This window comes from Neoarius graeffei, chromosome 19 (assembly GCF_027579695.1).
Source record: "Neoarius graeffei isolate fNeoGra1 chromosome 19, fNeoGra1.pri, whole genome shotgun sequence".
Taxonomy (NCBI): domain Eukaryota; kingdom Metazoa; phylum Chordata; class Actinopteri; order Siluriformes; family Ariidae; genus Neoarius; species Neoarius graeffei.
Window position 1 is genome coordinate 33,058,116 of NC_083587.1, and position 26,269 is coordinate 33,084,384.

Sequence of the window (26,269 nt, forward strand, 5' to 3'; positions counted from 1 at the left end):
TGTTGTTGTTATGAAATTTAAAAATCACCTAATTTTTCTCTTTAAATGATACATTTTCTCAGTTTAAACATTTTATACGTCATCTATGTTCTATTCTGAATAAAATATGGAATTTTGAAACTTCCACATCATTGCATTCCGTTTTTATTTACAATTTGTACTTTGTCCCAACTTTTTTGGAATTGGGGTTGTACATTTTTGACACGAAGTCTATATTTTTGAAGTTTAACTGTTCATTGATGGAAACTTGAGTGCAAAATTGTTCATGACAACTCACCAAACAAATCTGGAAGCAAAAACACATGCCAAAAGTGCTGCCTATTTAAACAATCTCCACCTGAATGGACCGTAATATTCTGAACAGCCCACTACAACAATGTTGTACATGTTGGAGTTTGTGACTGTATATGTAGGAGTCAATTATCAGCTAATAACCTGGATGTCAAGGACGTAGTAGCTATCTGGCCTGCCATCAAAACAACCATGACCACCAAAACATCAAACAGAACTGAAATGTGACAATGCGAGAGAGGACCAACCTCCACAACAAATTGTTTACACAACAGGAAAACCAACAAAGGACTAAATTTTGTTCCTCAAGGAAAGATCTACCCAAAACATCAATCAGAAGTGGATTTGGATGAGAAATGAGATCCAATTCTTTTTTTTTTTAAAGATATTTTTTGGGCTTTTTTCACCTTTATTGGATAGGACAGTGTAGAGACAGGAAATGAGCGGGAGAGAGAGACGGGGAGGGATCGGGAAATGACCTCAGGCCGGAATCAAACCCGGGTCCCCGGATTTATGGTATGGCACCTTATCCACCTGAGCCACGACGCCCCCCATGAGATCCAATTCTAATGAGAGGCCTGGAAAATTCTTTAATTTGGCCCAATTACTAACTCGTTAGCAAAATATTTGACAAAACAACAACGAAGTTTTGTGCGGAGTGATGAGTTCTTTCAAACAAAACAACTGGAATGGAAATCCATGAAGACTTAACAGAGGAGATAAGATTTAACTGAATTGTGGACGACGGACGGACGCCATGCCATGGCAACAGCTTATCGGCTTTATGGCCAGATAAGCTAATAAGCTGCAAATGTCTCAGTAGGAGCATGTCATACAATAGGGGAGAACTAGCTAGCGGGTAGGAACAAATTAGAACAAAAGTAGGATTAACTTTTTTTTCATAATTTTAAAAACAAAAGCAATATCAGAACACAGGACTGTCTCGGGTTTTTGATTATGGTTTTATTCTGGGCTTAACGTATAGTGTATGCATTAGTATGGTTAGATTTTATTAGGTCCTGATCCTCGGCTGATCTAAAATGCTCGTTTACAAGTGTTCGCAGAAAAAAACCCACTTGAGCAATCAGCAACCCTGAAAAGCTCCTCTCTTCATATATTGTGAGTCTATAAAACCCAAGGGAATGCATACAAGGTCAAGCTGACCCCCTTTTTTACTGTAGCCATTAGGAATTATTGCAGGTCTCTTTTCCTTCTGTGAGCTGTAGGGAAAGAATGTGAGAGTCTTCGTTTAATCTAAAATTAAAGTAGGCATGTGTAGTTATTACATTTTCAAAATCACAGTAATGGGGGCCATCAGAGGCTGTCAGCTTTTCATTTTTAATAACCAGCACGCTGAGTAAAACACATTTACATCACATACACCAGTTATACAGTAAGTTTAAAAAGTGTAGATATAGAGCACTGTGCCATACCATTCATGTCCTCCCAAGGTACTTCTATCTACCTTGGGAGCCTATGAACAAAATGCATGTGTAGCTATGATATTTTGGTTGTTGAATAATTGTCAAATGGCTCTTTATGGGAGGGAGATTTTTACTTCGACTAAAGTTACAACTACTATAACTATAATAACCTTATCAGACTGTATCCTAGTCAGGCTTGTGATAGATCCAGAGCCTTGAGAACTTTAGCCATGGCATATGAATAAACCCTTGATGAGACAATTGTCCATCGCAGGGCACCATGCACACACATTCACACCTAGAAGCAACTGTCACCAGCCCACCTCCAGGCATCGTTTTGGGAGGTAGAAGGAAACTGGCGAACATCAAGGAAACCTATGCAGACACTCGGAGAGCATTCTGAAACGCCACACAAGCTCAGGACCAAACTAAAGAACCTGGAGCTGAGAGTTTGGGTGTTTATCAAATTTGTTGAATATTTCATCAGACATAGCGAGAGCTAGAGAACATCCATCCATTACCTATAGCCGCTTATCCTGTTCTACAGGGTCGCAGGCAAGCTGGAGCCTATCCCAGCTGACTATGGGTGAGAAGTGGGGTACACCCTGGACAAGTCGCCAGGTTATCGCAGGGCTGAGAACATCCCTATAAAAGTTATCTGATTGAGCTTCACGAGTAATCCAGTCAGAAACCAATCAGTAGAGAAAGTGTCTGACCGCCTTCCCAACATCATGCCGAGAGTGAACTCTGCTGTACCAACTTCAACCTGTTGTTACTCCCAAAGTACTGAACAGATTTTCTCATCTCATTATCTCTAGCCGCTTTATCCTGTTCTACAGGGTCGCAGGCAAGCTGGAGCCTATCCCAGCTGACTACGGGCGAAAGGCGGGGTACACCCTGGACAAGTCGCCAGGTCATCACAGGGCTGACACATAGACACAGACAACCATTCACATTCACACCTACGGTCAATTTAGAGTCAACAGTTAACCTAACCTGCATGTCTTTGGACGGTGGGGGAAACCGGAGCACCCGGAGGAAACCCACGCAGACACAGGGAGAACATGCAAACTCCACACAGGAAGGCCCTCGCCGGCCACGGGGCTCGAACCCGGACCTTCTTGCTGTGAGGCGACAGCACTAACCACTACACCACCGTGCCGCCCTGATAGTATTCATGATAGAAAATATTCAAGAGTTAAAGGAGAACTGAAGGCAAATTTTTTTAAATCATCAAAATTCTAGATCTCATTAAATATAGGAATGCATTTTTGATCGCTATTTTGTTGCTGCTATAGCAAGTTATGAGTGTTTGAGATCTGCTATCAGTCCATATGTCAAAGCAATGGCCGTAAACGAGATTCGTTGAGACCTGTGCGAGACATTGTAGGACAGAAGAAATCAAAGTACAGCGGAAATCAAAGTGACCAACATCTGCCAACGTTGTCGGAAGACGTGCGCGCCCTCTTTCGAATGCTGACATAATCAAGCCGGAAGTTTTGTTTGTTTTGATAGCAATCAGGAAAGTTTGAAGAAAGTCGGCAGTAATCGTCATTTAAACTCGTTTTTGTGCAATATTTCATTTGGAAAACAGTTCATTTGGTGGAATAAATGTGACAAGATGCCGAAGACGCCTGGCTGACACTTCACATTTCAAAGTTTCGCACAAGTCTCGTGAAGATCGCGCGAATAAGCGACACCTGCCGTGGACCAAACGAACTAAATTCAACATGGCTAAAAACCGAATAGACCGATAAGTATAATATTTAATTGCAATCAGTTGCCAATACAAGTCACAATATAAGGTTACTAAAACGGAAAACATAACTGAATAACATGTTAATTAATAAAGCAAGTTTAAAAATGACTTCAGTTCTTTAAGCAATGACAGATTTGGAAACTTTGATGAGCGTCTGCATGCACAATTTTCACAGCACGGCCAGCGAGCATCCGATATGCCTACAGATGCAGAGAAAATATATTCAGAGCAGTATGGTATATGTGTAGTGCATCACTAGTGGGGATTGGACTTGATGAATGCACATTAACTCCGAGAGTAACTCAAAAAGATCTCTCCTTCATTTCATGCTGAGCAGAGGAAGGGAAATTCATGACATTGAGCCATGACACGCACGTACACAGTATGTACCTATGATGTATTGATATATTTGATGGATACTATATTGTTAGCGCAGACACTTTGAAGAAAGGTCACTATTACTGCAAAGTAGGCAGCAAATTTTGGCAGCGGATGTACCCCTGCGTCCTCTTCAGTAGGCAGCATGACTACTTATTTTGGACAAACTTGAAGCAGTATTGCATAGTGCTAGGGCATCTCCTAGTGGAACGGAATGCAGCTGGCATTTTACTGATTATTTTCATGTATTTGTCAAGTAAAGTTCTTGAAATACCTTCGGGGTAATGAGTGGACCTAAAGAAAAATTTTGTGCATTTATTAAATCAATGATATAGTCACACAATAGGTGTTTCTGTGCTCATGCATATATTCCATAATGCAGTTAGAAGTATCTAATTGTACCGTAATTTGTAGTATTGTAGTTAAGAGAGCTTTCTGACACAAAGTGAGCTCAGCTAGTGCAAGTTTATTCATTCATCTTCAGTTAGTACTTTACCCTGGTTACCCTCAAGCTAAATCATCCCAGATGGGATGCCAGTCCATTGCACTATATTCACACACTTGGGTGTAATTTAGAGTCACCAACTAGCATGTTTTTGGGAGGTGCGAGGAACCTGGAAACATTAAAAAGGTCAGAACTGAACCAGAGCTGTGAGGAGGCAGCACTTCCTGCTGTGAGGCAAAATGTTAGTGAAAATTGTAACCTTCTCTTTCTTGGATGCTTAGATGCATTACTAATACAAATCTCATGCACCATGGGTGGTGTAGTGGTTAGCGCTGTCACCTCACAGCAAGAAGGTCCGGGTTCGAGCCCTGTGGCCGACGAGGGCCTTTCTGTGCAGAGTTTGCATGTTCTCCCCGTGTCCGTGTGGGTTTCCTCCGGGTGCTCCGGTTTCCCCCACAGTCCAAAGACATGCAGGTTAGGTTAACTGGTGACTCTAAATTGACCGTAGGTGTGAATGTGAGTGTGAATGGTTGTCTGTGTCTATGTGTCAGCCCTGTGATGACCTGGCGACTTGTCCAGGGTGTACCCTGCCTCTCGCCCGTAGTCAGCTGGGATAGGCTCCAGCTTGCCTGCGACCCTGTAGAACAGGATAAAGCGGCTAGAGATGGTGAGATGAGATCTCATGCACCTTCTTGGAGAAAACAATCCCTTAAATTTTAGTATCAAAAGCAAACCAGACAGAATGAGTGGTCCCTTTTTAGTCTTTTTTTTTTAAATGCCATCATTTTAAATGCAAATGTAAAAGGGTCAGCATGTTTAATCACTTTGTCGATCTCTAGGACAAGTTTCACTGAGATCACAGCAATCAAATGCTAAGACTTAGTGCTCTGGCAAAAACCTTTATTCACAATGAGTCAAATGTGTCAACATCCAGTCCAATCACAGATATGGATAGCCGAGATTTAAACAACCTTTAAAGCGATTAACCAGGAAATGTTAAAATTACAGGGTTATGAAATGTCATCATTATACATTAATACGACGAGAAAAATTAAGCAGTCTTTAGTTTAAAAAAACAAGTTGTAACATCAGTCCGTTAGGCCATTTCCCCAGGCGCGGCCATACTGGATTAGCCAGATACGTGAATGTTTTAGGAGACAAAAACAAGGGTGGTGCTGCGTGACGTAGGATTCCGCGTGACAGCATACCGTGTTACACATCAAACGGATGGAAGATCTCATCTCATCATCTCTAGCCGCTTTATCCTTCTACAGGGTCGCAGGCAAGCTGGAGCCTATCCCAGCTGACTACGGGCGAAAGGCGGGGTACACCCTGGACAAGTCGCCAGGTCATCACAGGGCTGACACATAGACACAGACAACCATTCACACTCACATTCACACCTACGGTCAATTTAGAGTCACCAGTTAACCTAACCTGCATGTCTTTGGACTGTGGGGGAAACCGGAGCACCCGGAGGAAACCCACGCAGACACGGGGAGAACATGCAAACTCCACACAGAAAGGCCCTCGCCGGCCACGGGGCTCGAACCCGGACCTTCTTGCTGTGAGGCGACAGCGCTAACCACTACACCACCGTGCCGCCCACGATGGAAGATAAGCAGGTAAATATATTTTTAAATAAACAGGCAATAAACTAGCCCCTACTTTATTTTGATTCCTTTTCTAACACTGCATCGCCATAATTTTTGTCGAGAAATGCAAGCAAATTGACCGAGAAGTCACGCTAGACCATAATATTATACTATATTCTAGTTGTCACAACAGAAAGACTCTCAGGTGCGCTCTGGACAGCACACACTCCAAGCTGACTCACACGCATGCCACGAATGACCCACACCTGCATGGGATTAAGGCACAATCAGCAGTGTGCCTAAATAAGGACTCAGAATGCAGACTTACTTTGCGAAGTATTGCGTTGTTGTGAGACACTACCGAGGCCTTGTTTCCGGACTGATTTCCTGGTTCCCGTTTCTCGTTTTTAACCCTGCTTCTGTCTATGATATTCTGTTTGTGCCTCGCTCTACCTTTTGCCCGTTTTACCATTCATGATGTACACCTGCCGATTTGGTCCGTTTGCACTTTTCTTTATAATAAAGATCTTCTGCACTTGCACCCGTCTCCAACCATCCCTGACAAAATACTTTGCCCTACTGACACTAGTATAACATGCACTTGTACACTTCTGCTGTGCTTATGGAAAAGGACATCACACATGGAGTTATGGTGGCCTCCCTGACAAAAAATAGTCCCGTCTATTGTCATCATTTTAGTGGTTACATCATTAAGAACAAATTCAAAATGGAGCGACGACCAACTTTTAGCTCAATTTGTTTATTTGCGAGATATTTTCTTTAAAGAAATTGTGGATTTCCCAAAAAAGTTATAGATGCCAGGGCCTGTCCTTATCCTACTGATGAATTGATCTATAAACCATCCCCAAAGACAAAGAGAATCCCTTTAGTGCTCACTTAGCATCCAATTCCAAAAAAAAAAAAATCCTTCAAAACCCATTAAGTGTGCTCTAAGTAATCCCCAACAGATAAGACAAAAGCATCAAAAGGCATGCTTAGAGAAGTGAAATAAACAATTTAATAATAATAATAATGGGCGGCACGGTGGTGTAGTGGTTAGCGCTGTTGCCTCACAGCAAGAAGGTCCTGGGTTCGAGCCCTGTGGCCGGCGAGGGCCTTTCTGTGCGGAGTTTGCATGTTGTCCGCGTGGGTTTCCTCCGGGTGCTCCGGTTTCCCCCACAGTCCAAAGACATGCAGGTTAGGTTAACTGGTGACTCTAAATTGACCGTAGGTGTGAATGTGAGTGTGAATGGTTGTCTGTGTCTATGTGTCAGCCCTGTGATGACCTGGCGACTTGTCCAGGGTGTACCCCGCCTTTCGCCCGTAGTCAGCTGGGATAGGCTCCAGCTTGCCTGCGACCCTGTAGAACAGGATAAAGCAGCTAGAGATAATGAGATGAGACTACTGTAGATTTCTGTAGATGACTACTGTAGATGTGCTACATAGAGATTTACTAACAGAGCCAATAAAAACCTAATCCTGGGGGGCGTCGTGGCTCGGGTGGATGGGGCGCCATGCCATGGACCCGGGGACCTGGGTTCGGTTCCAACCCGGGGTCGTTTCCCGGTCCCTCCCCATCTCTCTCCCGCTCGTTTCCTGTCTCTACACTGTCCTATCCAATAAAGGTGAAAAAGCCCCCCCAAAAAAAATATATTAAAAAAAAACTAATCCTGAGATTCAGTGGGTGAATTAATAAATAAAAGCTTAATGTTCCCTAAATGATCAGAGCTTGACCCCATCACTGCTTACACAAGAAGACCTGTAATTAGCAACACACCAGGGAAACCAAGAGAGATTAATTGCCTGAAGGTTGTTGAGTTTCATACTTAAAAACAAAAAACGAAGGATTTCTCAATTCCAGTAGCAAGACACTTTGCAGCAGTAGACTATCCAATCGTGTTACTAGTTGTTCTAGAGAAGAAGCAGTCTTTATTTGTCACATATTCATTACAGCACAGTGAAATTAATTTTTCGCATACCCCATATTGTCAGAGCACAAGGTCAGTGATGATACAGCACCCCTGGCACAGACAGGGTTAAGGGCCTTGCTCTACTTAGTTATAATAATTGCCATCCCTCCATATTTCCTGACACATCTGTTAGTTCTGTGCCAGATGTTACATGTTGCCTGCTTCAAATCAAATCTGGCAAAATTCCATCTCAAACTATTCAGCTGTTGAATTTGCTTGACGTTCTAGTTGTTGTGCCTTTAAAAAATACACCCAGTGTGGATTCTGGGTTTTGTGGATAAATTGTAAAACTGAGATGCATTCACGTTTTTAAGTTCAAAAATCATGAGATGCAAACTTCGGACCTCAATTACATCCACACACACGCTAACACACAAAAGACATCGTGTGTCTTCTGTGCGTGCGTGCGTGCATGTGTGTAAAGGATACAAAGTTTGTCTCTCTGTCCTGTGTGTGTGTGTGTGTGTGTGTGTGTGTGTGTGTGTGTGTGTGTGTGTGTGTGTGTGTAAAAAGCACACACCTGAAGATGAAGTCTCTGTCTTTATGTCTGCAGCCGAAGAAGAGCCAAGTCTCACCGAAAGCACTGTCCTGATTTCTTTCTCGCTCCTTTTCCCTGTTAAAAGCAACATCACATCAGCACTACTACTAATAATAATGTTTGCTTAAAGAATAAAAAAAAGACGAAAAAAATATGCATGAGTAAGCACAACTCCAGTTTAAAAGCGAACACCTTGTGGGGTTTTCACTAACTTTTACATCACCATCTGCAGTGCACACAGTCATTAACTTGTTAATGGAATTAAAGCACAATGCAAGTTTAATATTGTAATTTTATAATTAAGCATGTGCAGATATACTTTTATAATCACATATTGTACGTATTTTTCGAATTTCCTGGAAGTCTTGCCTGGTAACCTGAACTATAGGAGTGCTTTCTCAGACAAAGACAGAAGCCAGTCATCCAAAATTGGGCCCATAGAAAAAAAAAAAAAAAACCTGTACTGCCTCCTGAATAGGACTGACTTCATCTGAGGAGCACAAAAGCTGTCCAAAGACGTTATCTCCCTGCTCAGCTTCCCCGATGAAACACTCTGAAGTGTTATTGTGTATGATAAATACTGTAATCCTGAATTAAACTGTAATATAATAAGCAGCGCATACTGCCTTTCACTTAATGTCTTCCATGCGTACTCCTCGTGGCATATGGTGGTTCATTTCACTCCTATAGCTCTACAGTTTAAAGGCATTTAACCGCTGAACAGAACTGGGAATGAAGTTAAAGACCAGAAGGCGTCTTTAAGAACGATTCCTCCAGAAGGTCTGGCTCCCTTCCCAGAATGCCTTTCACTAAGGTGGTACAAAAGCAGCAGGCACTATCTACTCACACACCTGCTCATCCCTGATGGCTTTGAGTAGATAAGAGTAGCAGCATTGGGTCAGGCCATCCAAACACGACCATGCACTGATTTAGTGATACCAGAGACTGATGTTAATCATTTTCTGTTAAGTATGAGTGTCAAATTGTGATCAGGTCCAATCCATAGAGGCCCCATGTAATAACTTGGAGGATCTGCTGCCGGACACCACAGCACACCTTTAGAGGTCCCATGCCTTGACAGGTCAGAGATGTTTAGGTGGCACAAGAGGAACCTCGGCAATATGAGGCAGGCGGTTTTAAATGTTAAGGCTGATTGGTATACTTTGTATTCCAATGACTGTCTAGTTCCTGGATGTTTGTAACAGCAATGTCAGAAATCGAGGTACTAGACAGAAATAACAGCACCATGTGGTAGGCCATGTTAAGCCATGCAGTTTAAACCTTAAAACATTTCACTCCAAATTGTGTCTGTAATGTAAATGCATTTTTGCTCATGTGCCAGCCTTTCTTCTGCTACACTGAGATGGTTATGATTGCCAAGGGTAAAAAGTGTCTGCCATTTCACACTTAATTTCTTGATGGATTAAGCAATCACTCAGCGATTCCCCACATATTGCTCATGTATAAAAGTGCAGAATATGTAAGACAACCTTATATTATGTTCATGTTGTCTGGAACACTATTTCAGAGTTAAGGGGAAATATACAAGAAATCATTTTTCACTGGTTCAGTTGAGACCAATCTCTCAGATGAGTTTCAGGAGTTCAGCAAGATAATACAAGTCAACCTTATACAGTATTCATCATCTTAGAAGGCAGCAGAGGATAGTGTAGCTTGAATTCCGTGTCATATAGAAATTCTGGGAATCTGTGACCACCCTGTCTATGCCTGGCCAAAAGCTCACCAAAAAAAATTTAAAATAAATAAAAACAACCCATAGTGTGAGGAGCAAAGAAATGCAATTTTCTGTCTGTGAGCTGTTGCAAACACGCTGATATTTTCAAATACGTAAATCTTGTCGGCAGTGGCGGCTGTCCATCGCTAGCGATGATGACCACTTCATTACGGTGCTCAGAAACAGAGATGGGCCACGAGGCCCGCACCAGAGCTCCTCTCCTCATGAAGCACCTTGCACCGTAAAGTAATGCGAATGATGTTGTGCCCCCATCGTGTTGTCTCTCTGGACCTCCGGACCTGATGCCAAGTGGTGCACAAAAATGCCACAGACCTGACGGGTACGGAAGTTGCCCCGCAGTGACAACTGACTTGCTGAGTGATGCCATCCGTTGGCCATTTGAGTGGCTCTTCCGCATGTCATCTGGTGGTGTGCCATTGACCCTGTTGAGTTCATCTGCCACATTGCACCGAAAAGCGCCCTGCTGCCAGCGCCTTATTGGTGATGTACTATTTAACTCATAGCTGCAACCCAGGCGGGTGTTACCACTCTGGGTCAGAGCAGACCTGGGAGCAATGGTGATTAAGGGATAACTCCACTTTCCCCAATACTCAAGTCCTCCCCGACCTGAGATTCACCACCAGTTGAAGTTTAAAGTCCTGCCTGGTCATACCTTCCAGTGCTCCTAGGTGAATCTTGTAGTGTGAGGACCTGTACAACAAGTAACTAGAACAGCAATGAGCAACAGCCAATGTGTGTGTAAGGGCGTACTCGTACTAGAACTGATTGCCTTGTACTGCTCCAGAAGAGCGATTGTCCCCTCTCCCCACTTGGGGGTCAAACACGCTCTGATATGGTACAGATCGCTTAGTGAGGAAACAAGTATATAGAACACCTAAAGAGGAAACAAGTACAAGAACAATAATCTTGCTTCTGGGCACCACGGTGATGTACTGGTTAGCACGGTTGCCTCACAGCAAGAAGGTTCTGGGTTCTAGCCCAACAACCGACGGATGCCTTTCTGTGTGGAGTTTGCATGGATTTCCCCTACAGTCCAAAAGACATGTGGTTAGGTTCACATGGGGCGGCCTTGAGCAAAGCACCTAACCCCCAACTGCTCCCCAGACGCTGTAGCATAGTTGCCCACTGCTCTGGGTATGCGTGTGTGCTCATTGTTCACTTGTGTGTTCACTGCTTCAGACAGGTTAAATGCAGAGAGGAATTTCACTGTGCTTACATGTGATAAATAAAGCTGTTAAAAAATAAATAAATAAATAAAAATATCGGCATGCCATACCCAAATGGTTGTCAGGAACGGAAAAAATAAAAACACAATATAATTCCTGGTGACACACCGCATAAAAATAGCTGGTTCTTTGCACTATAACTCCAGTTCTTTTTGCGGAACAGACAATTCTTGCTACCCGTGTCTCCTCCCTCCACATTTTTCTCTTATAGTCCAATTTAGAAGACGTGAAATCATGCACTAGTTTCTCAGCATCATGTAGGGTTAGTAAATTTCTTATTTTGACGATGTTTACAGGAGCAAACATTTTGCGTAGAACTGATTATACTGGTAACGTAATTAGAGTTATAGTGAACCACCACATTAATTACATTAAGCTTCTATACAGTGTTTGTCATTCGTTGACCAAAATTAGGAAGGCCTCCAGTTGTCTTCCAAATAGCGACAAAAGAAATGTGTCCACAAAGAAATTACAGATAGACCGTGTAATTGATTAGCAGTCAGTCAATGTCTGTTGCGTGCCTCACAGCAATACTAATGCAGGTTGAATTAAACACATTGTTATGATCCGAGCGTCAGCTGCATGCACAGACGGCTCAGTCTAATTACAATTAGAAAAGTAACGAACCAAATCAGAACAGGACTGACTGATGGGGAGGAAAAAGCAGGATTGCTCCTCAAATAAAAGCAATCTGTGCTGCTTCATTTCATATGCAGCCTTTAGTGACCGATTACATCCAGGTCTAACTACCAGGGGGCTGAGCTAGCATACTTATAATAGAGGCCAAAAGTCTGAGTTCACTTCGTGCTCCAATAAGAACCACATCACCACCATACTAGGATGTACTAGCATGCACTTGGAGTACACCTAATACTACTAGTACTGGTACTATTAGGAGGTGTACCACGGTATTGAGCCCATCACCACCATTACAGTCATAGCAGCTTCCCCCCTTATGTCCATTCAAGCTCAGCAAAATTCCTCTTCTGCATTTAACCCATCTGAAACAGTGAACACACACCCTGAGCAGCGGGCAGCTATGCTACAGCACCTGGGGAACAGTTGTGGGTTAGGTGCGTTGCTCAAAGGTACTTCAGCCATGATACAGAGGGAGGGGAAAGTACTGTTCATTCATTCAACTCCCCTCACATTTTTCCTGCCGGTCCTGAGATTTGAACCAGCGACCCTTTGGGCCCAATACTGCGTCTCTAACCTTCTGGCCATGGCTGCCCTTATCCGAGTGCGGTTATGCTCATGCAGCTTTTGGCTTGGTCTGTGGACTCGTCTACATGTATCCAGATGTTTGCAAAAATTCACTTTCTTCTATCAGTTTTGAAAAGGATCACGTCCCAGTCTATACCCAAGTTTATTAATGTGCAACCATACTCACATAAAATATTTTTTAATGTGTGTAATAACTATTTCTTTAGTTTTAAGTTAATCATGTAAATTTTACATGGGTGTTTGAAATGCACGTCATGACTAACGGAGATGTTATTACAGACGAGAGTACGGATCCATTTCATTCATCTTCTGTAATCGCTTTATCTGGTCAGGGCCTCGGTGGATCTGAAGCAGGAATATACCTCAGATGGGACCGCTGCAGGACACCATGCACACATACAGTCATACCAAGAGGCAACTATTAATAGCAGAGTCAATCCATCTACTGACACGTTGTTGGGAGGAAGGAGGAAACCAGATAACCTAGAGAAAACCTACAGAGACATGCAGAATACATGTGAAACTCGACAGTAACAGTTCGTTGTGTTCGCGAACACCTTAGCTAATATTATCTTCAACGCTCCAGTGCAAAATAAAGAGAAGACCAAACATGTCTGAGAAACATTTGGAGAAACCACAAAAGAAAACTGGGTGTATCCAAATCCTCTCTGTGAAGGACTCATGCAATGCTGCCATTAGACATTTAAAGCTAGACGGCCTTTCGATTTCATAAAATAGGTGAAATTTAGTTCCCAATGAAATTTGGTCAGTATGATACAGGTTTATTTCTGCAATACATCTCCCAAAAATAAAAAATAAAAAAAAGTTTACCCGCTTCTTCTTCTTTTGGGTTTTACGGCAGCTGGCACCCACAGTGTTGCATTACTGCCATCTACAGGTTTACCTTTGACCGCGCACTGACAGTTACACCATTCTGTCACTAAACAAACAGCTGATCACATCGAGGTGTTTTCTGACCGCCAATATTTATTAGTTTAGTCCTGCGTTTCCTATCCTTCGCAACATAACGTCTTTTCTTCTCGCTTTCTGTTACTATAGTCGGTCTTTCACGTTTCATTCACGTCCTCCATTTTTCTCTCCTGTTTCAAATTTGTATCCCACAATGCCTTGCACAAACAGGGAAAGCCAACCATGTGATGCATGACATCTCATCTCATCCCATTATCTGTAGCCGCTTTATCCTGTTCTACAGGGTCGCAGGCAAGCTGGAGCCTATCCCAGCTGACTACGGGCGAAAGGCGGGGTACACCCTGGACAAGTCGCCAGGTCATCTCATCTCATTATCTCTAGCCGCTTTATCCTTCTACAGGGTCGCAGGCAAGCTGGAGCCTATCCCAGCTGACTACGGGCGAAAGGCGGGGTACACCCTGGACAAGTCGCCAGGTCATCACAGGACCAATTCACATACTGACACATAGACACAGACAACCATTCACACTCACACCTACGGTCAATTTAGAGTCACCAGTTAGCCTAACCTGCATGTCTTTGGACTGTGGGGGAAACCGGAGCACCCGGAGGAAACCCACGCGGACACGGGGAGAACATGCAAACTCCACACAGAAAGGCCCTCGCCGGCCACGGGGCTCGAACCCAGGACCTTCTTGCTATGAGGCGCCAGCGCTAACCACTACACCACCGTGCCGCCCCAAGATCAATGTAATTCTATTTTATATTAAACTTTGGTCAAATATCTGTCACATTCTGCATTCTCTACAATTTTTTTACCTTGCGCAATACCAGAAAAATTCAGTTGAAATCAAGCCATTTGAGGCGAATTGGTCCGCCTCTGAAAAAACTTGGCATTTGGATTTCCCGGGAAACATTGATTTTCGTGACGTTGCGTGCGGGACACCTCCCTCTGAATCCTACGTCAGCGCTGGTTTATGAGAAAACGACCTGGTGGTTTTCTGCAAATTTCTTCGTTATCGCGCAATTATTAAAATGGTTAACAGATGTATCGTAGGAGGGTGTAGCAACACCAATCATGATGGGATTAGTACTCATCGTTTTCCAAAAGACCGGACGATGAGAGAGAAATGGGAGCGCTTGGTCTACACAGGCTGTGCACTGAAACCGTGCAAAGCTCTCGCAGCCTGCTGACGCTTCCGCAGGTAACGTCACGAATCTGGCTCCAGACTCCCTTGGGATTTTTCCAGACTCGTTTTGTTATTTTATTTTTTTCTGCTGTAGACAGATGGCCTTGTGCAAAATTACCCTTCTGGAAGAGTGTGTAAAGGGACATACTTTCATATAAAAAAAGAAATTGGTCCAGAATATGCACTTTAACAAGGCATCACTAATCTGGTGCTCCTAATTCATCATGTCTCTTTGCAGAAAATAGTGTAGGTTCTACTTGGTAATGATGACACCCACCTGATCCAAACAAAGAAACTGGGCATGACATAAAAGATTTCTAGCTGGAGAAGTGATATTAGCATCTACTCCAGGAATGGCCTTCAATAACCCAGCTTTAATGTGGATTTGCGCAGCTCACTGGGATCCAATACCAATATGAAAAGCCTGAATTCTGTTTTAACAAAAAAAAAAAAAAATGGAGACTGGACTAGTTTCATCTTGAATACAAATCAAACGTTCTGCAGCACGAGAAGGATGCCGTGCACCTCTTAGAAAGAAAGTCAGACAAACGACATGACTGGAGGTCACGACTGGGATGAGTGCTATCGCACCCGTGCATTACCTTTCCCTGAGCATCATGATGTGTCATCATCCTCCCTCTTTACCTCTGTATAGGGTTGTGTGTCCTGCATGCTAATATTCTTCTAGAGCTTAAGAGATTGGAGCATTTTTGCAATTTGATATTCCAACCTTATTGTTACAGGTATAGGCTGATGAACACCTCTTTAACAGCTGGTCACGTGACTAGTCTAACTTAAAAGCAAATGCAGGATCGCCCTAAATCACGCCATGTTTTTTCCTACACTGAAATATCAGCATTGTGTAGCACAGAACAAGTCATTTTCAGTAATGGATTTTATTGAATACATGCTTGATTCAACATTCTGTCACAAACTCTATGGACATGTCTTAAACCAAACTCCATTTACAGATTCTATATTGTGAACATCTCAACTGTCTTCCTATTATCAGTCCATTGTGGCTGTGTCCCAAACTATACACCCCATTTCTTATAAATGCCAAATAAACACCATCACAAGGGGCTGACAATCAACCCGAAAACAGAATGGACATTTCAGAAATGGATTTGGCTCACTACATGATTTGTATCATAATCACTTCTTCACAAATACTATGGATGAATTCCAAATTGTTCCCGATTCACCATCACGGATGGAGATATTCATTAGTTAGCCCACCAGGCAAGTAGAAGTGCCAGTGTACTGCCCAGTCCTATGTTTGGTTGCCCAGAAATCAAACTAACGAGACTAAAAAGCAGTAATTAACACAATGTGATAATGTACTGTATGGCTTACATAACTTACATAGCCAGTTACAGTGGTGCTTGAAAGTTTGTGAACCCTTTAGAATTTTCTATATTTCTGCATAAATATGACCTAAAACGTCATCAGATTTTCACACAAGTCCTACAAGTAGATGAAGAGAACCCAGTTAAACAAATGAGACAAAAATATTATACTTGGTAATTTATTTATTGAGGAAAATGATCCAATATTACATATCTGTGAGTGACAAAAGTATGTGAACCTCTAGGATTAGCAGTTCATTTTGAAGGTGAAATTAGAGTCAGGTGTTTTCAATCAATGGGATGACAGTCAGGTGTGAGTGGGCACCCTGTTTTATTTAAAGAACAGGGATCTATCAATGTCTGATCTTCACAACACGTGTTTGTGGAAGTGTATTGTGGCACGAACAAAGGAGATTTCTGAGGACCTCAGAAAAAGCGTTGTTGACGCTCATCAGGCTGGAAAAGGTTACAAGACCATCTCTAAAGAGTTTGGACTCCACCAATCCACAGTCAGACAGATTGTGTACAAATGGAGGAAATTCAAGACCATTGTTACCCTCTCCAGGAGTGAACGACCAACAAAGATCACTCCAAGAGCAAGGCATGTAATAGTCGGTGAGGTCACAAAGGACCCCAGGGTAACTTCTAAGCAACTGAAGGCCTCTCTCACATTGGCTAATGTTAATGTTCATGAGTCCGCCATCAGGAGAACACTGAACAACAAATGGTGTGCATGGCAGGGTTGCAAGGAGAAAGCCACTGCTTTCTCCTGGGTTCACTGCAAAAGAACATTGCTGCTCGTCTGCAGTTTGCTAAAGATCATGTGAACAAGCCAAAAGTTTATTGGAAAAATGTTTTGTGGATGGATGAGACCAAAATAGAACTTTTTGGTTTAAATGAGAAGCGTTATGTTTGGAGAAAGGAAGACACTGCATTCCAGCATAAGAACCTTATCCCATCTGTGAAACATGGTGGTGGTAGTATCATGGTTTGAGCTTGTCTTGCTGCAACTGGGCCAGGTCAGCTCGCCATCATTGATGGAACAATGAATTCTGAATTATACCAGCGAATTCTAAAAGGAAAATGTCAGGACATCTGTCCATGAACTGAATCTCAAGAGAAGCTGGGTCATGCAGCAAGACAATGACCCTAAGCACACAAGTCATTCTACCAAAGAATGGTTAAAGAAGAATGAAGTTAATGTTTTGGAATGGCCAAGTCAAAGTCCTGACCTTAATCCAATGGAAATGTTGTGGAAGGACCTGAAAGCGAGCAGTTCATGTGAGGAAACCCACCAACATCCCAGAGTTGAAGCTGTTCTGTGTGGAGGAATGGGCTAAAATTCCTCCAAGCTGGTGTGCAGGACTGATCAACAGTTACCGGAAATGTTTAGTTGCAGTTATTGCTGCACAAGGGGGTCACACCAGATACTGAAAGCAAAGGTTCACATACTTTTGCCACTCACAAATATGTAATATTGGATCATTTTCCTCAATAAATAAATGACCAAGTATAATATTGTCTCATTTGTTTAACTGGGTTCTCTTTATCTACTTTAAGACTTGTGTGAAAATCTGATGATGTTTTAGGTCATATTTATGCAGAAATATAGAAAATTCTAAAGGGTTCACAAACTTTCAAGCAGCACTGTAAGTGCTTTAGTACAATTTAAGGGAAAGTAATAAGTATATACATTTCTGCTGAGGGTTTATTTAGCCCATTGTGTTTGCAAGCTCAACAAAAAGTCACCAAATTATTGGCAAACATCTCAGTTGTGGTATTCTCCCCTCACATTACAAGATAAAATGAATAAATAATTAAACTAATAGCATGGACATGAGTTCTGCTTCACCCAGGCTAGAGATTTGGCTACCCCCTGACTATTTAGGTCATGAAAACACCATCACTAATGTTTCCCCCATTATCAATCGACTGTAGGTGTGTCTTAATTCACATACCCTATTTCGAATAAAGGCCACAAACAGCATCGCAAAGATCTCCGAATTATCAGTCCACTGTGGATGTGTCCCAAACAATACATCATCTACTATGTAGGACACAAAAACACCATTGTAAGTGTCTTCACATCATCAGTACACTGTGGACGTGTCCCAAACTGCACACTCTATTTACTATCCAGGTCATAAAAACATCACAATAGTCTTCCCATCATCAGTCTATGATGCATGTGTTCCAAACTACACACCCTATTTTCTATACAAAAGTCATACACACCATCACAAACAGCTCTTCTCATCAGTCTATTGTGGACGTCTTAAATCACAAATCCTATTTACAATAAAAGGTCACCAAAGCACCATTACGAGCGTCTCCCCGTCATCAGTCCAGTGTAGATGCATCCTAAACCACACACACACACACATTCTATTTACTCCAAAGATCACAAACACCACCATAATCATCTTCCCGTAAATCGGTCCGCTAAAGATGTGTTCCAAACAGCACAAATTATTCACTATTCCGGCCACATTTTAAACGTCTAATCATCACTCGACTGTCGGGGTGTCCCAATCCAGACACATGAACTGTTTAGCCAATGCAGCATCTTCAGATGTCACAGTGGCACGGTTAATTATGGGTATTTTTGTCCCTTTCCGGGTGGATAGCGTGGACAGTACATGCTGTTGCATTATGGGGTTTCATCAGTAATTGGATATTTAGGTCAGGTCTTTGCTTTTGTTTCTTGATTTTAGCTCTCAATCATGACTTGTCTAACACAGCTTCTCACTGATGAGCCACAGAGATTTCGGTGTGTGCTGACCTTTTCATTTTTTTCTTTCTTTCGAGCTCTGGCTCATCCTGAGCTGCACAATGTGCCTCCAACACCATGCTACCAGCCATCAATTCAGGACAGGGATGATCGAAGTGTCCCCTGCTGTTGTACTGCTAAAGAGGAAGCTTTGGGCTTCCTTTTGTCCTGCTGAATAAATAGTATCTTTTATAGACAACAAGCATCATAGGTGGCTGTGGTTGGGACAAATCTGAAGCTAATAACCTTTAAACAAGGCAGAATTCACTGTTTGGCGAGACAGCTCAATGGAGCATGAGGATGGATGGAGGTGAACTTGAAATGGTGTTCAGTTGGCTACAACCTTGACAACTACTCAGCTTTTATAGGTTGTATTCATTCAATCACATGACTTTTGCTTGTGAGTTTACTTCTGGTGAATGATGTGGTGGTCAGGCAAACCAGTTTGGCTGCTGTTATGCAAAGAGCTAATGAAACCGTTTGCATCCATTTTCGCAGTTTAGAGGCCAATGCACGGTCAAGATACCTTCAGAAAAGTTGCTCTTTGTGATGGGACAGATCCTTACACGCTAGTAAAGAAGAATTTTTCCTACAAGTTGGAAGATTCTCTCTCCGAGTTCCCCAAAATCGTTCTACACGGACAAACCGATGAAAACCTGGAAGAGCATGGCGGCGTACAACTTTTCACATGTGACTGGGTTAAAGATCTGGGGATCAGGACACTACAAAATAAATCCTGTATCGGTTTTGTCCGGGTAAGTAGGCATTTTTGGGCTTTTTGTAAGCATCTTTGCGAATGATTGCTCGGATGCTACAAGAATTCGTATCAAGTGTAAACAAACCACAGCCACTCGGTTCTCAATCCTCCCTGCTCTTCTCTTCCAGGTAAATCATTCACAAAGATTCACAGAAACCCCTTTAATAGACCTGGGTATTGGTGAAACAGGACGGAGAAGTTATCACGGCTCACTAGAACTGCGTGGCCAGGGAAGCAGTTTCGTGCTGTTAACCCGTGAGCTCTGCTTTTGTATTTACGTGGATCTAGATTATCTCATCATCCTTGTAAAGATTACTAGGACCTCCTGATAAGTAAAGTGAAAACATACGCGTTAGTTTACAATACGGCAACCACGATCAAACAGTAAAACAAAAACACATCTGAGGACGGAATTGTCTCCTGAACTTCAAAACATCATGAAATAACAGAAAATGGCGAGAAAAGTGATTTGCGAATCCAAACGAAATTAATCAGAGGAATTTACAAACCTTTCACAAAAGTGATCACTGCAAACTCGAGTGTTCTTCAACTCCGCTCCCTTCCATTGCAGCAAAAGGTTCAAGAGCCAACTTTCTCATCCTCTTTTGGTAAAAACCTGTTCTTTCACCCTTTATTACTTCATGGGGAACCTGGAAGAACCTTTGATCAGTTTCATAGTTTGTTTGCGCTATCCGAATAGCGCAAAACAACGCAAGTGTAAGGCATTTTAACGATTAGCAGGTTGCCCCTGCGATAGTAACGCTTTGTAAACAAAGCTCAGCTGACCACCACATCATGTCTTGGATATCTAATGAGGCGGGTGTGACGGAGTAGGGAAACCTCTTCTGGAAAAAGTTATGCAGTTATGATAGGATTAAATAACAAATTAGCAACCATCAACATTGCGTTACAGGACACTACAAGCATTTAGCAGATGCTCTTATCCACAGCGACGTACAACATACCCAGAGAAGCCCGAAGAGCAGTTGGGGGTTAGGTGCTTTGCTCAAGGGCACTTCAGCCATTCCTGCTTCTCCAGGGAATTGAGCCAGCGACCTTTGGTCCCAAAGCTGCTTCTCTAACCATTAGGCCATGGCTTCCCCATATGTATGTAAATATATACCGTTTAGAGTATAATGTGAAAGTCTTAGACACCCTACATTTTAATATAAAGTTTGTATTGCATTTGTGCTTAATACATTAGAATAAAAGTATATTAAAAAAGCAATATAAATATTTGTAGTTTATTAAGCTATGGACCATGTTTCTGATAAAATCAATCAGACTGACTGGAAATTGATCTGCCAATGCAGAAGAAATATTCTCCAAGAAGACAAACAACATAACCTAGACGATGTATTCGAAAAAGAACATTTGAAAACACAAAGAGGAAGTATGATTTCATTAATATTTAGTTTTACGCTGTGAATACAGAAACAATTATTGATTTTTATTTTTATTTTTATCACTTCAGAAAGTGTATTTAAATGTGTCTTCACCTTTACCACACAACTGTGTACAGCATCAGTCAAAAGCTTCAGAGCACCTGGAGTTCAGGTTATTAAACTTTAAAAATCACCCTTATTAACTTAAACCAAACAAAATGATACAGAAAAGCAATTAATTAGGGAAAGCTTAATCTTTGTGGAATCTATTAACTGATTGCTCTCGGATCCTGATGGGACAGTAAAGGAGTGCTTTATTAAAAGGCAGGTGCACTTGGAGAGTAAAGCCGTTAATCCTACAGATAAGTGACTAGCCTGTGCTACTATTAACTGTAAAATGAAGATACGTTGTGCTAGAAGCATTAATTAGAGTGATAATGACTTGGGACTTTTCCAAGGTTGTAAAATAAAATGATTAACACTTTTCAATTCACTAAACATTAATAATATATAGATATTTATGCACTGCTTAAAAGCAGAGCTCCTGATGAGTGTATGAGCAAGGGCACAAAATCAACCCGAATATTATAATAATAATAATAATAATAATAAAGCATATGAACCATCGAATTGTGTAGTATTGTGTATTTCGCGTCAATAAATTGCTGCATTGTCTTGCGACAGTGATACCAATGATGAGTTACGAATGCATATTTATTCCTTTCTTTGACACTGCATGCCATGCACCAGAAACAACACCACGACATTTATTATGGTGTGACTCTGCTGGGTGCCTGGTGGACAGCAGTGAACCAGCGCTTTCACTTTATAGAGTTATGATCCGGCGGCACGGTGGTGTAGTGGTTAGCGCTGCCGCCTCACAGCAAGAAGGTCCGGGTTCGAGCCCCGTGGCCGGCGAGGGCCTTTCTGTGCGGAGTTTGCATGTTCTCCCCGTGTCCGCGTGGGTTTCCTCCGGGTGCTCCGGTTTTCCCCACAGTCCAAAGACATGCAGGTTAGGTTAACTGGTGACTCTAAATTGACCGTAGGTGTGAATGTGAATGGTTGTCTGTGTCTATGTGTCAGCCCTGTGATGACCTGGCGACTTGTCCAGGGTGTACCCCGCCTTTCGCCCGTAGTCAGCTGGGATAGGCTCCAGCTTGCCTGCGATCCTGTAGAACAGGATAAAGCGGCTACAGATAATGAGATGAGTTATGACCCAACATCAAACTTGATAAGTCAAACAGTTGTCTGGTTACATTGGTCACGTCCACGCACTTCCTATACAGCCACAAACTGCAAAGCCTGCACATGCCATTAGGACTAATTAGCATGCACCTGTTCCTTATTAGAGCTCAATCATAGCAAAACTATCAACTGTCCAACAAGCTAGTGGATTAATAAAACTGTTTTAACTAGTTTTATATGAAACTGTTGTGAATGTTTCCGTAAAATGTGTTAGTAAATAATCCCACGTTATTTTTTAAAAAGCAAAAAAAATCAAGAATAACCACTGGATAAAAACCAATCTGTGTCAATAAAGATATAAATTTTGTTGTCCGGTTGTCAAGTGTTGTGTCACGTCCGTGCACATCGAAGTGTTCTTCACGTCCACGCGCATTTTGTGCTCCGAGAGCATTGCACGCACCTCAAGGACTAATAATTGCATAGACCTATCCCTGATCAGAGTGCAATCACGGCACATATAAGGATTCCAGTAACTCTAGGACTTTGCAAAGCACACGCGTTGTTCCCTATGTCTCATGTTAAGCCTTCCATCACTCTGATCTTTGACTCTGCCTTTCGCCCTGCCTCTGTTCTGTTTGCCCCTCAGATGATCCTTGGCTGTTTATGACTCTGCTGTTTACCTAATGTTTATATTTGTATGCCTGTCTGTGTTGTAAATAAATCTTCCTGCACTTACATCCGTCTGCAGACATCAATTTTAACTGACAGTTTGTTAGTAAATAATCCCACATTATTTTTAAAAAGCAAATTAAAAATAACCGTTGGATAAAAAAAACCATCTATCTTATGGAAATTAAGATACAGATTTCATTGTCCGGTGGTCAAGTGTTAATGCGATACGTTGCCTTACACTTACGGTCAGGTTCCCCGTTGGTGGTATACGTTCGTCATTCGTCAAAAAATCAGGTCGATGCATTCCCATATTCTCTTAAGTATGAGGCTCCGCTCGAGGAGCTCTGCTAATAAACATTTATGAATTCACTTATAACAATTCCCTGGTTAGATTTTCAGATGAGTGTGTATTTTTTTAAAAAATGAGGTAGTTCTTTCCCTCCAGTCACGCACATGGATTATGTGTTTGAAGGTTATTTATGTTTTAGTAGCTACTAGCGGTTGTATAACTTACTTTTTTGTATTACGAATCAGCAAGTAAAATGATCAGTCTATTCCACACTTAAAGCAAAACATGATTTAGGACATTACTGCAGTTAAACTGATAAGCTGATAAATAACAGCAAAGGATTCATCAAAACGTACTTCAATCAAGTCACAAACAAGCTATGTTATGTTACAAAATAGAAAATGAAAATAATAATAATCAGTGAAATAATGTGCATCATATTACGCTATTTAACACTGCAGCAGGCGGCACGGTGGTGTAGTGGTTAGCGCTGTCGCCTCACAGCAAGAAGGTCTGGGTTCGAGCCCCGTGGCCGGCGAGGGCCTTTCTGTGCGGAGTTTGCATGTTCTCCCCGTGTCCGCGTGGGTTTCCTCCGGGTGCTCTGGTTTCCCCCACAGTCCAAAGACATGCAGGTTAGGTTAACTGGTGACTCTAAATTCACCGTAGGTGTGAATGTGAGTGTGAATGGTTGTCTGTGTCTATGTGTCAGCCCTGTGATGACCTGGCGACTTGTCCAGGGTGTACCCCACCTTTCACCCATAGTCAGCTGGGATAGGCTCCAGCTTGCCTGCGACCCTGTAGAACAGGATAAAGCGGCTAGAGATAATGAGATGAGAACACTGCAGCACTTGTTAAAAAGGCACCTATGTGGACGATGTAGCAGCTCGGCTTAAATCACGGATTCTGAAACCGAGAGCGTGCTGCATGGAAGCTCATATGCACCAACAAAGTCCTCCTTAAGGCTCAATGACCAGCCTTCCTTAAACGGAGTATGCAATATTTATAGCAGAGAGAGAGAGTTTTAACAACCGGGTAAGTTAAACTGCATCCAAAAATGTGTTTGGATAACAGGCCTCTATGAGCTAGCACGCACTGCTGCTCTGACATGAAACTAACTGTACTTCACTGTCCACTCCCACACAATCAGCTGCACGGAATGGGTTCTTTCATACAGAACTGGTCACGACAAAATTCACTACGTCTCAGTGCAAGGATTTTATTTCAATGTCATTTAGCTTCAACAGAAATAACCCAAGGGAGCAGGTGTGAGTGGGCTCTTTAAAAATATATATCTTGCACACACATCTACGCTTCATACAGAGTGACCGCTAACGTTCCATTAAGTAAAGGTTTCAAAAAGTGTAGTGTTACAGTTTGTGCTTCATCTCTTCTAAAATATTTTCAGACCAACAAAGTACATTTGCTTTCCTGACTGTATCGCTCTACGATTTGACATCTTCACAGCAGTGACTAATGAATGTTGTGGTTAACGAGTCAGCCAGCCTGTACAACCTCTTATAGTCGTGTTCTTGGACTATGAAATGTTTGAATTTAGAAAAAAAAAAAATTATAGATGGATTACATTTTGAAAGGTTAATTTCTGAGGTCTGAGGCAATTGAACAATATTATTTATTGCAAAACCTGGATTAAAAATCTCCATGTGGGTTCCTAATATTATTAACATTAGGTTCTTATGTTATGTAAATATTTAGTGTTCAGCTTTATTGAACTTAACTTTTAAGGTGAAAGATTTCCAAAAAATGTCTTCCATGTATTTATGGATATACATCATCATTATTATTATTATTATTATTATTATTATTATTATTAGTAGTAGTAGTAGTAGTAGTAGTAGTAGTAGAACCCCAAATCCATAAAGTTGGGACACGGTGTGAAACATGAATAAAACACAATGTGAAGATTTGCAAAATCATGGAAACCCTATATTTCATTGAAAATAGTACAGAGACAACATATCAAATGTTGAAACTGAAATTTTATTGTTTTTGAAAAATATATGCTCATTTTGAATTTCACGTCAGCAACAGGTTTCAAAAAAGTTGGGACGGGGCAACAAAAGACTGAAAAAGTTGTGTAATGCTTAAAAATAAATACTAATTTGGTTAATTGGCAACAGGTCAGTCACATGATTGGGTATAAAAAGAGCATCCCAGAGAGGCGGAGTCTCTCAGAAGTAAAGATGGGGAGGGGTTCACCGCTCTGTGAAAGACTGTGTGGGCAAACAGTGCAACAATTTAAGAATAACGTTCCTCAATGTAAAACTGCAAAGAATTTGGGGATCACATCATCTGTTGTACATAATATCATTAAAAGATTCAGAGAATCTGGAGAAATCTCTGTATGCAAGAGACAAGGCTGAAAACTGACACCGGATGCCTGTGATCTTCAGGCCCTCAGGCGACACTGCATTAAAAGCAGACATGAGTCTGTAGTGGAAATCACTGTATGGGCTCAGGGACACTTCAGAAAACCATCGTCTGTGAAAACAGTTCATTACTGCATCCACAAATGCAAGTTAAAACCAGATATAAACAATATCCAGAAACACCGCCACCTTCTCTGAGCCTGAGCTCTTTTACAATGGACTGAGGCGAAGTGGAAAATTGTCCTGAGGTCTGACGAATCAAAAGTAGAAATTCATTTTAGAAAATCATGGACACCACGTCCTCCAGGCTAAAGAGGAGAGGGACCATCCGGCTTGTTATGAGTGTACAGTTCAAAAGCCAGCATCTGTGATGGTATGAGGGTGCATTAGTACACATGACATGGGTAGCTTGTACATCTGGGAAGGCATCACTAATGCTGAATGATATATACATGTTTCAGAGCAATATGCCGCTATCCAGACAAAATCTTTTTCAGGGAAGGCCTTCCTTCTTTCAGCAAGACAATACCAAACCACTTTCTGCACATATTAAAACTTCATGGCTCTGTAGTAAAAGAGTCCAGGTGCTAAACTGGCCTGCCTGCAGTCCAGACCTGTCTCCGTTTTAAAATATTTGTCGCGTTACGAAGCGCAAAATACGACAAAGGAGACCCAGAACTGTTGAGCAACTGAAATTGTATATCAGGCAAGAATGGAACAACATTTCTCTTTCAAAACTACAGCAATTG

At 41.9% G+C, this 26,269-nt stretch overlaps 1 protein-coding gene across 1 annotated transcript in view; it reads right to left on the reverse strand.

Moving 5' to 3' along the window:
• The window catches only part of mtrr (5-methyltetrahydrofolate-homocysteine methyltransferase reductase), an 81,661-nt gene that overhangs the window by 9,347 nt on the left and 46,045 nt on the right, over positions 1 to 26,269 (reverse strand). The window contains exon 13 of the mRNA XM_060899997.1: positions 8,383 to 8,475. Coding sequence (XP_060755980.1) covers positions 8,383 to 8,475 — 93 coding nt within the window. The remainder of the gene's footprint in view (positions 1 to 8,382; positions 8,476 to 26,269) is intronic.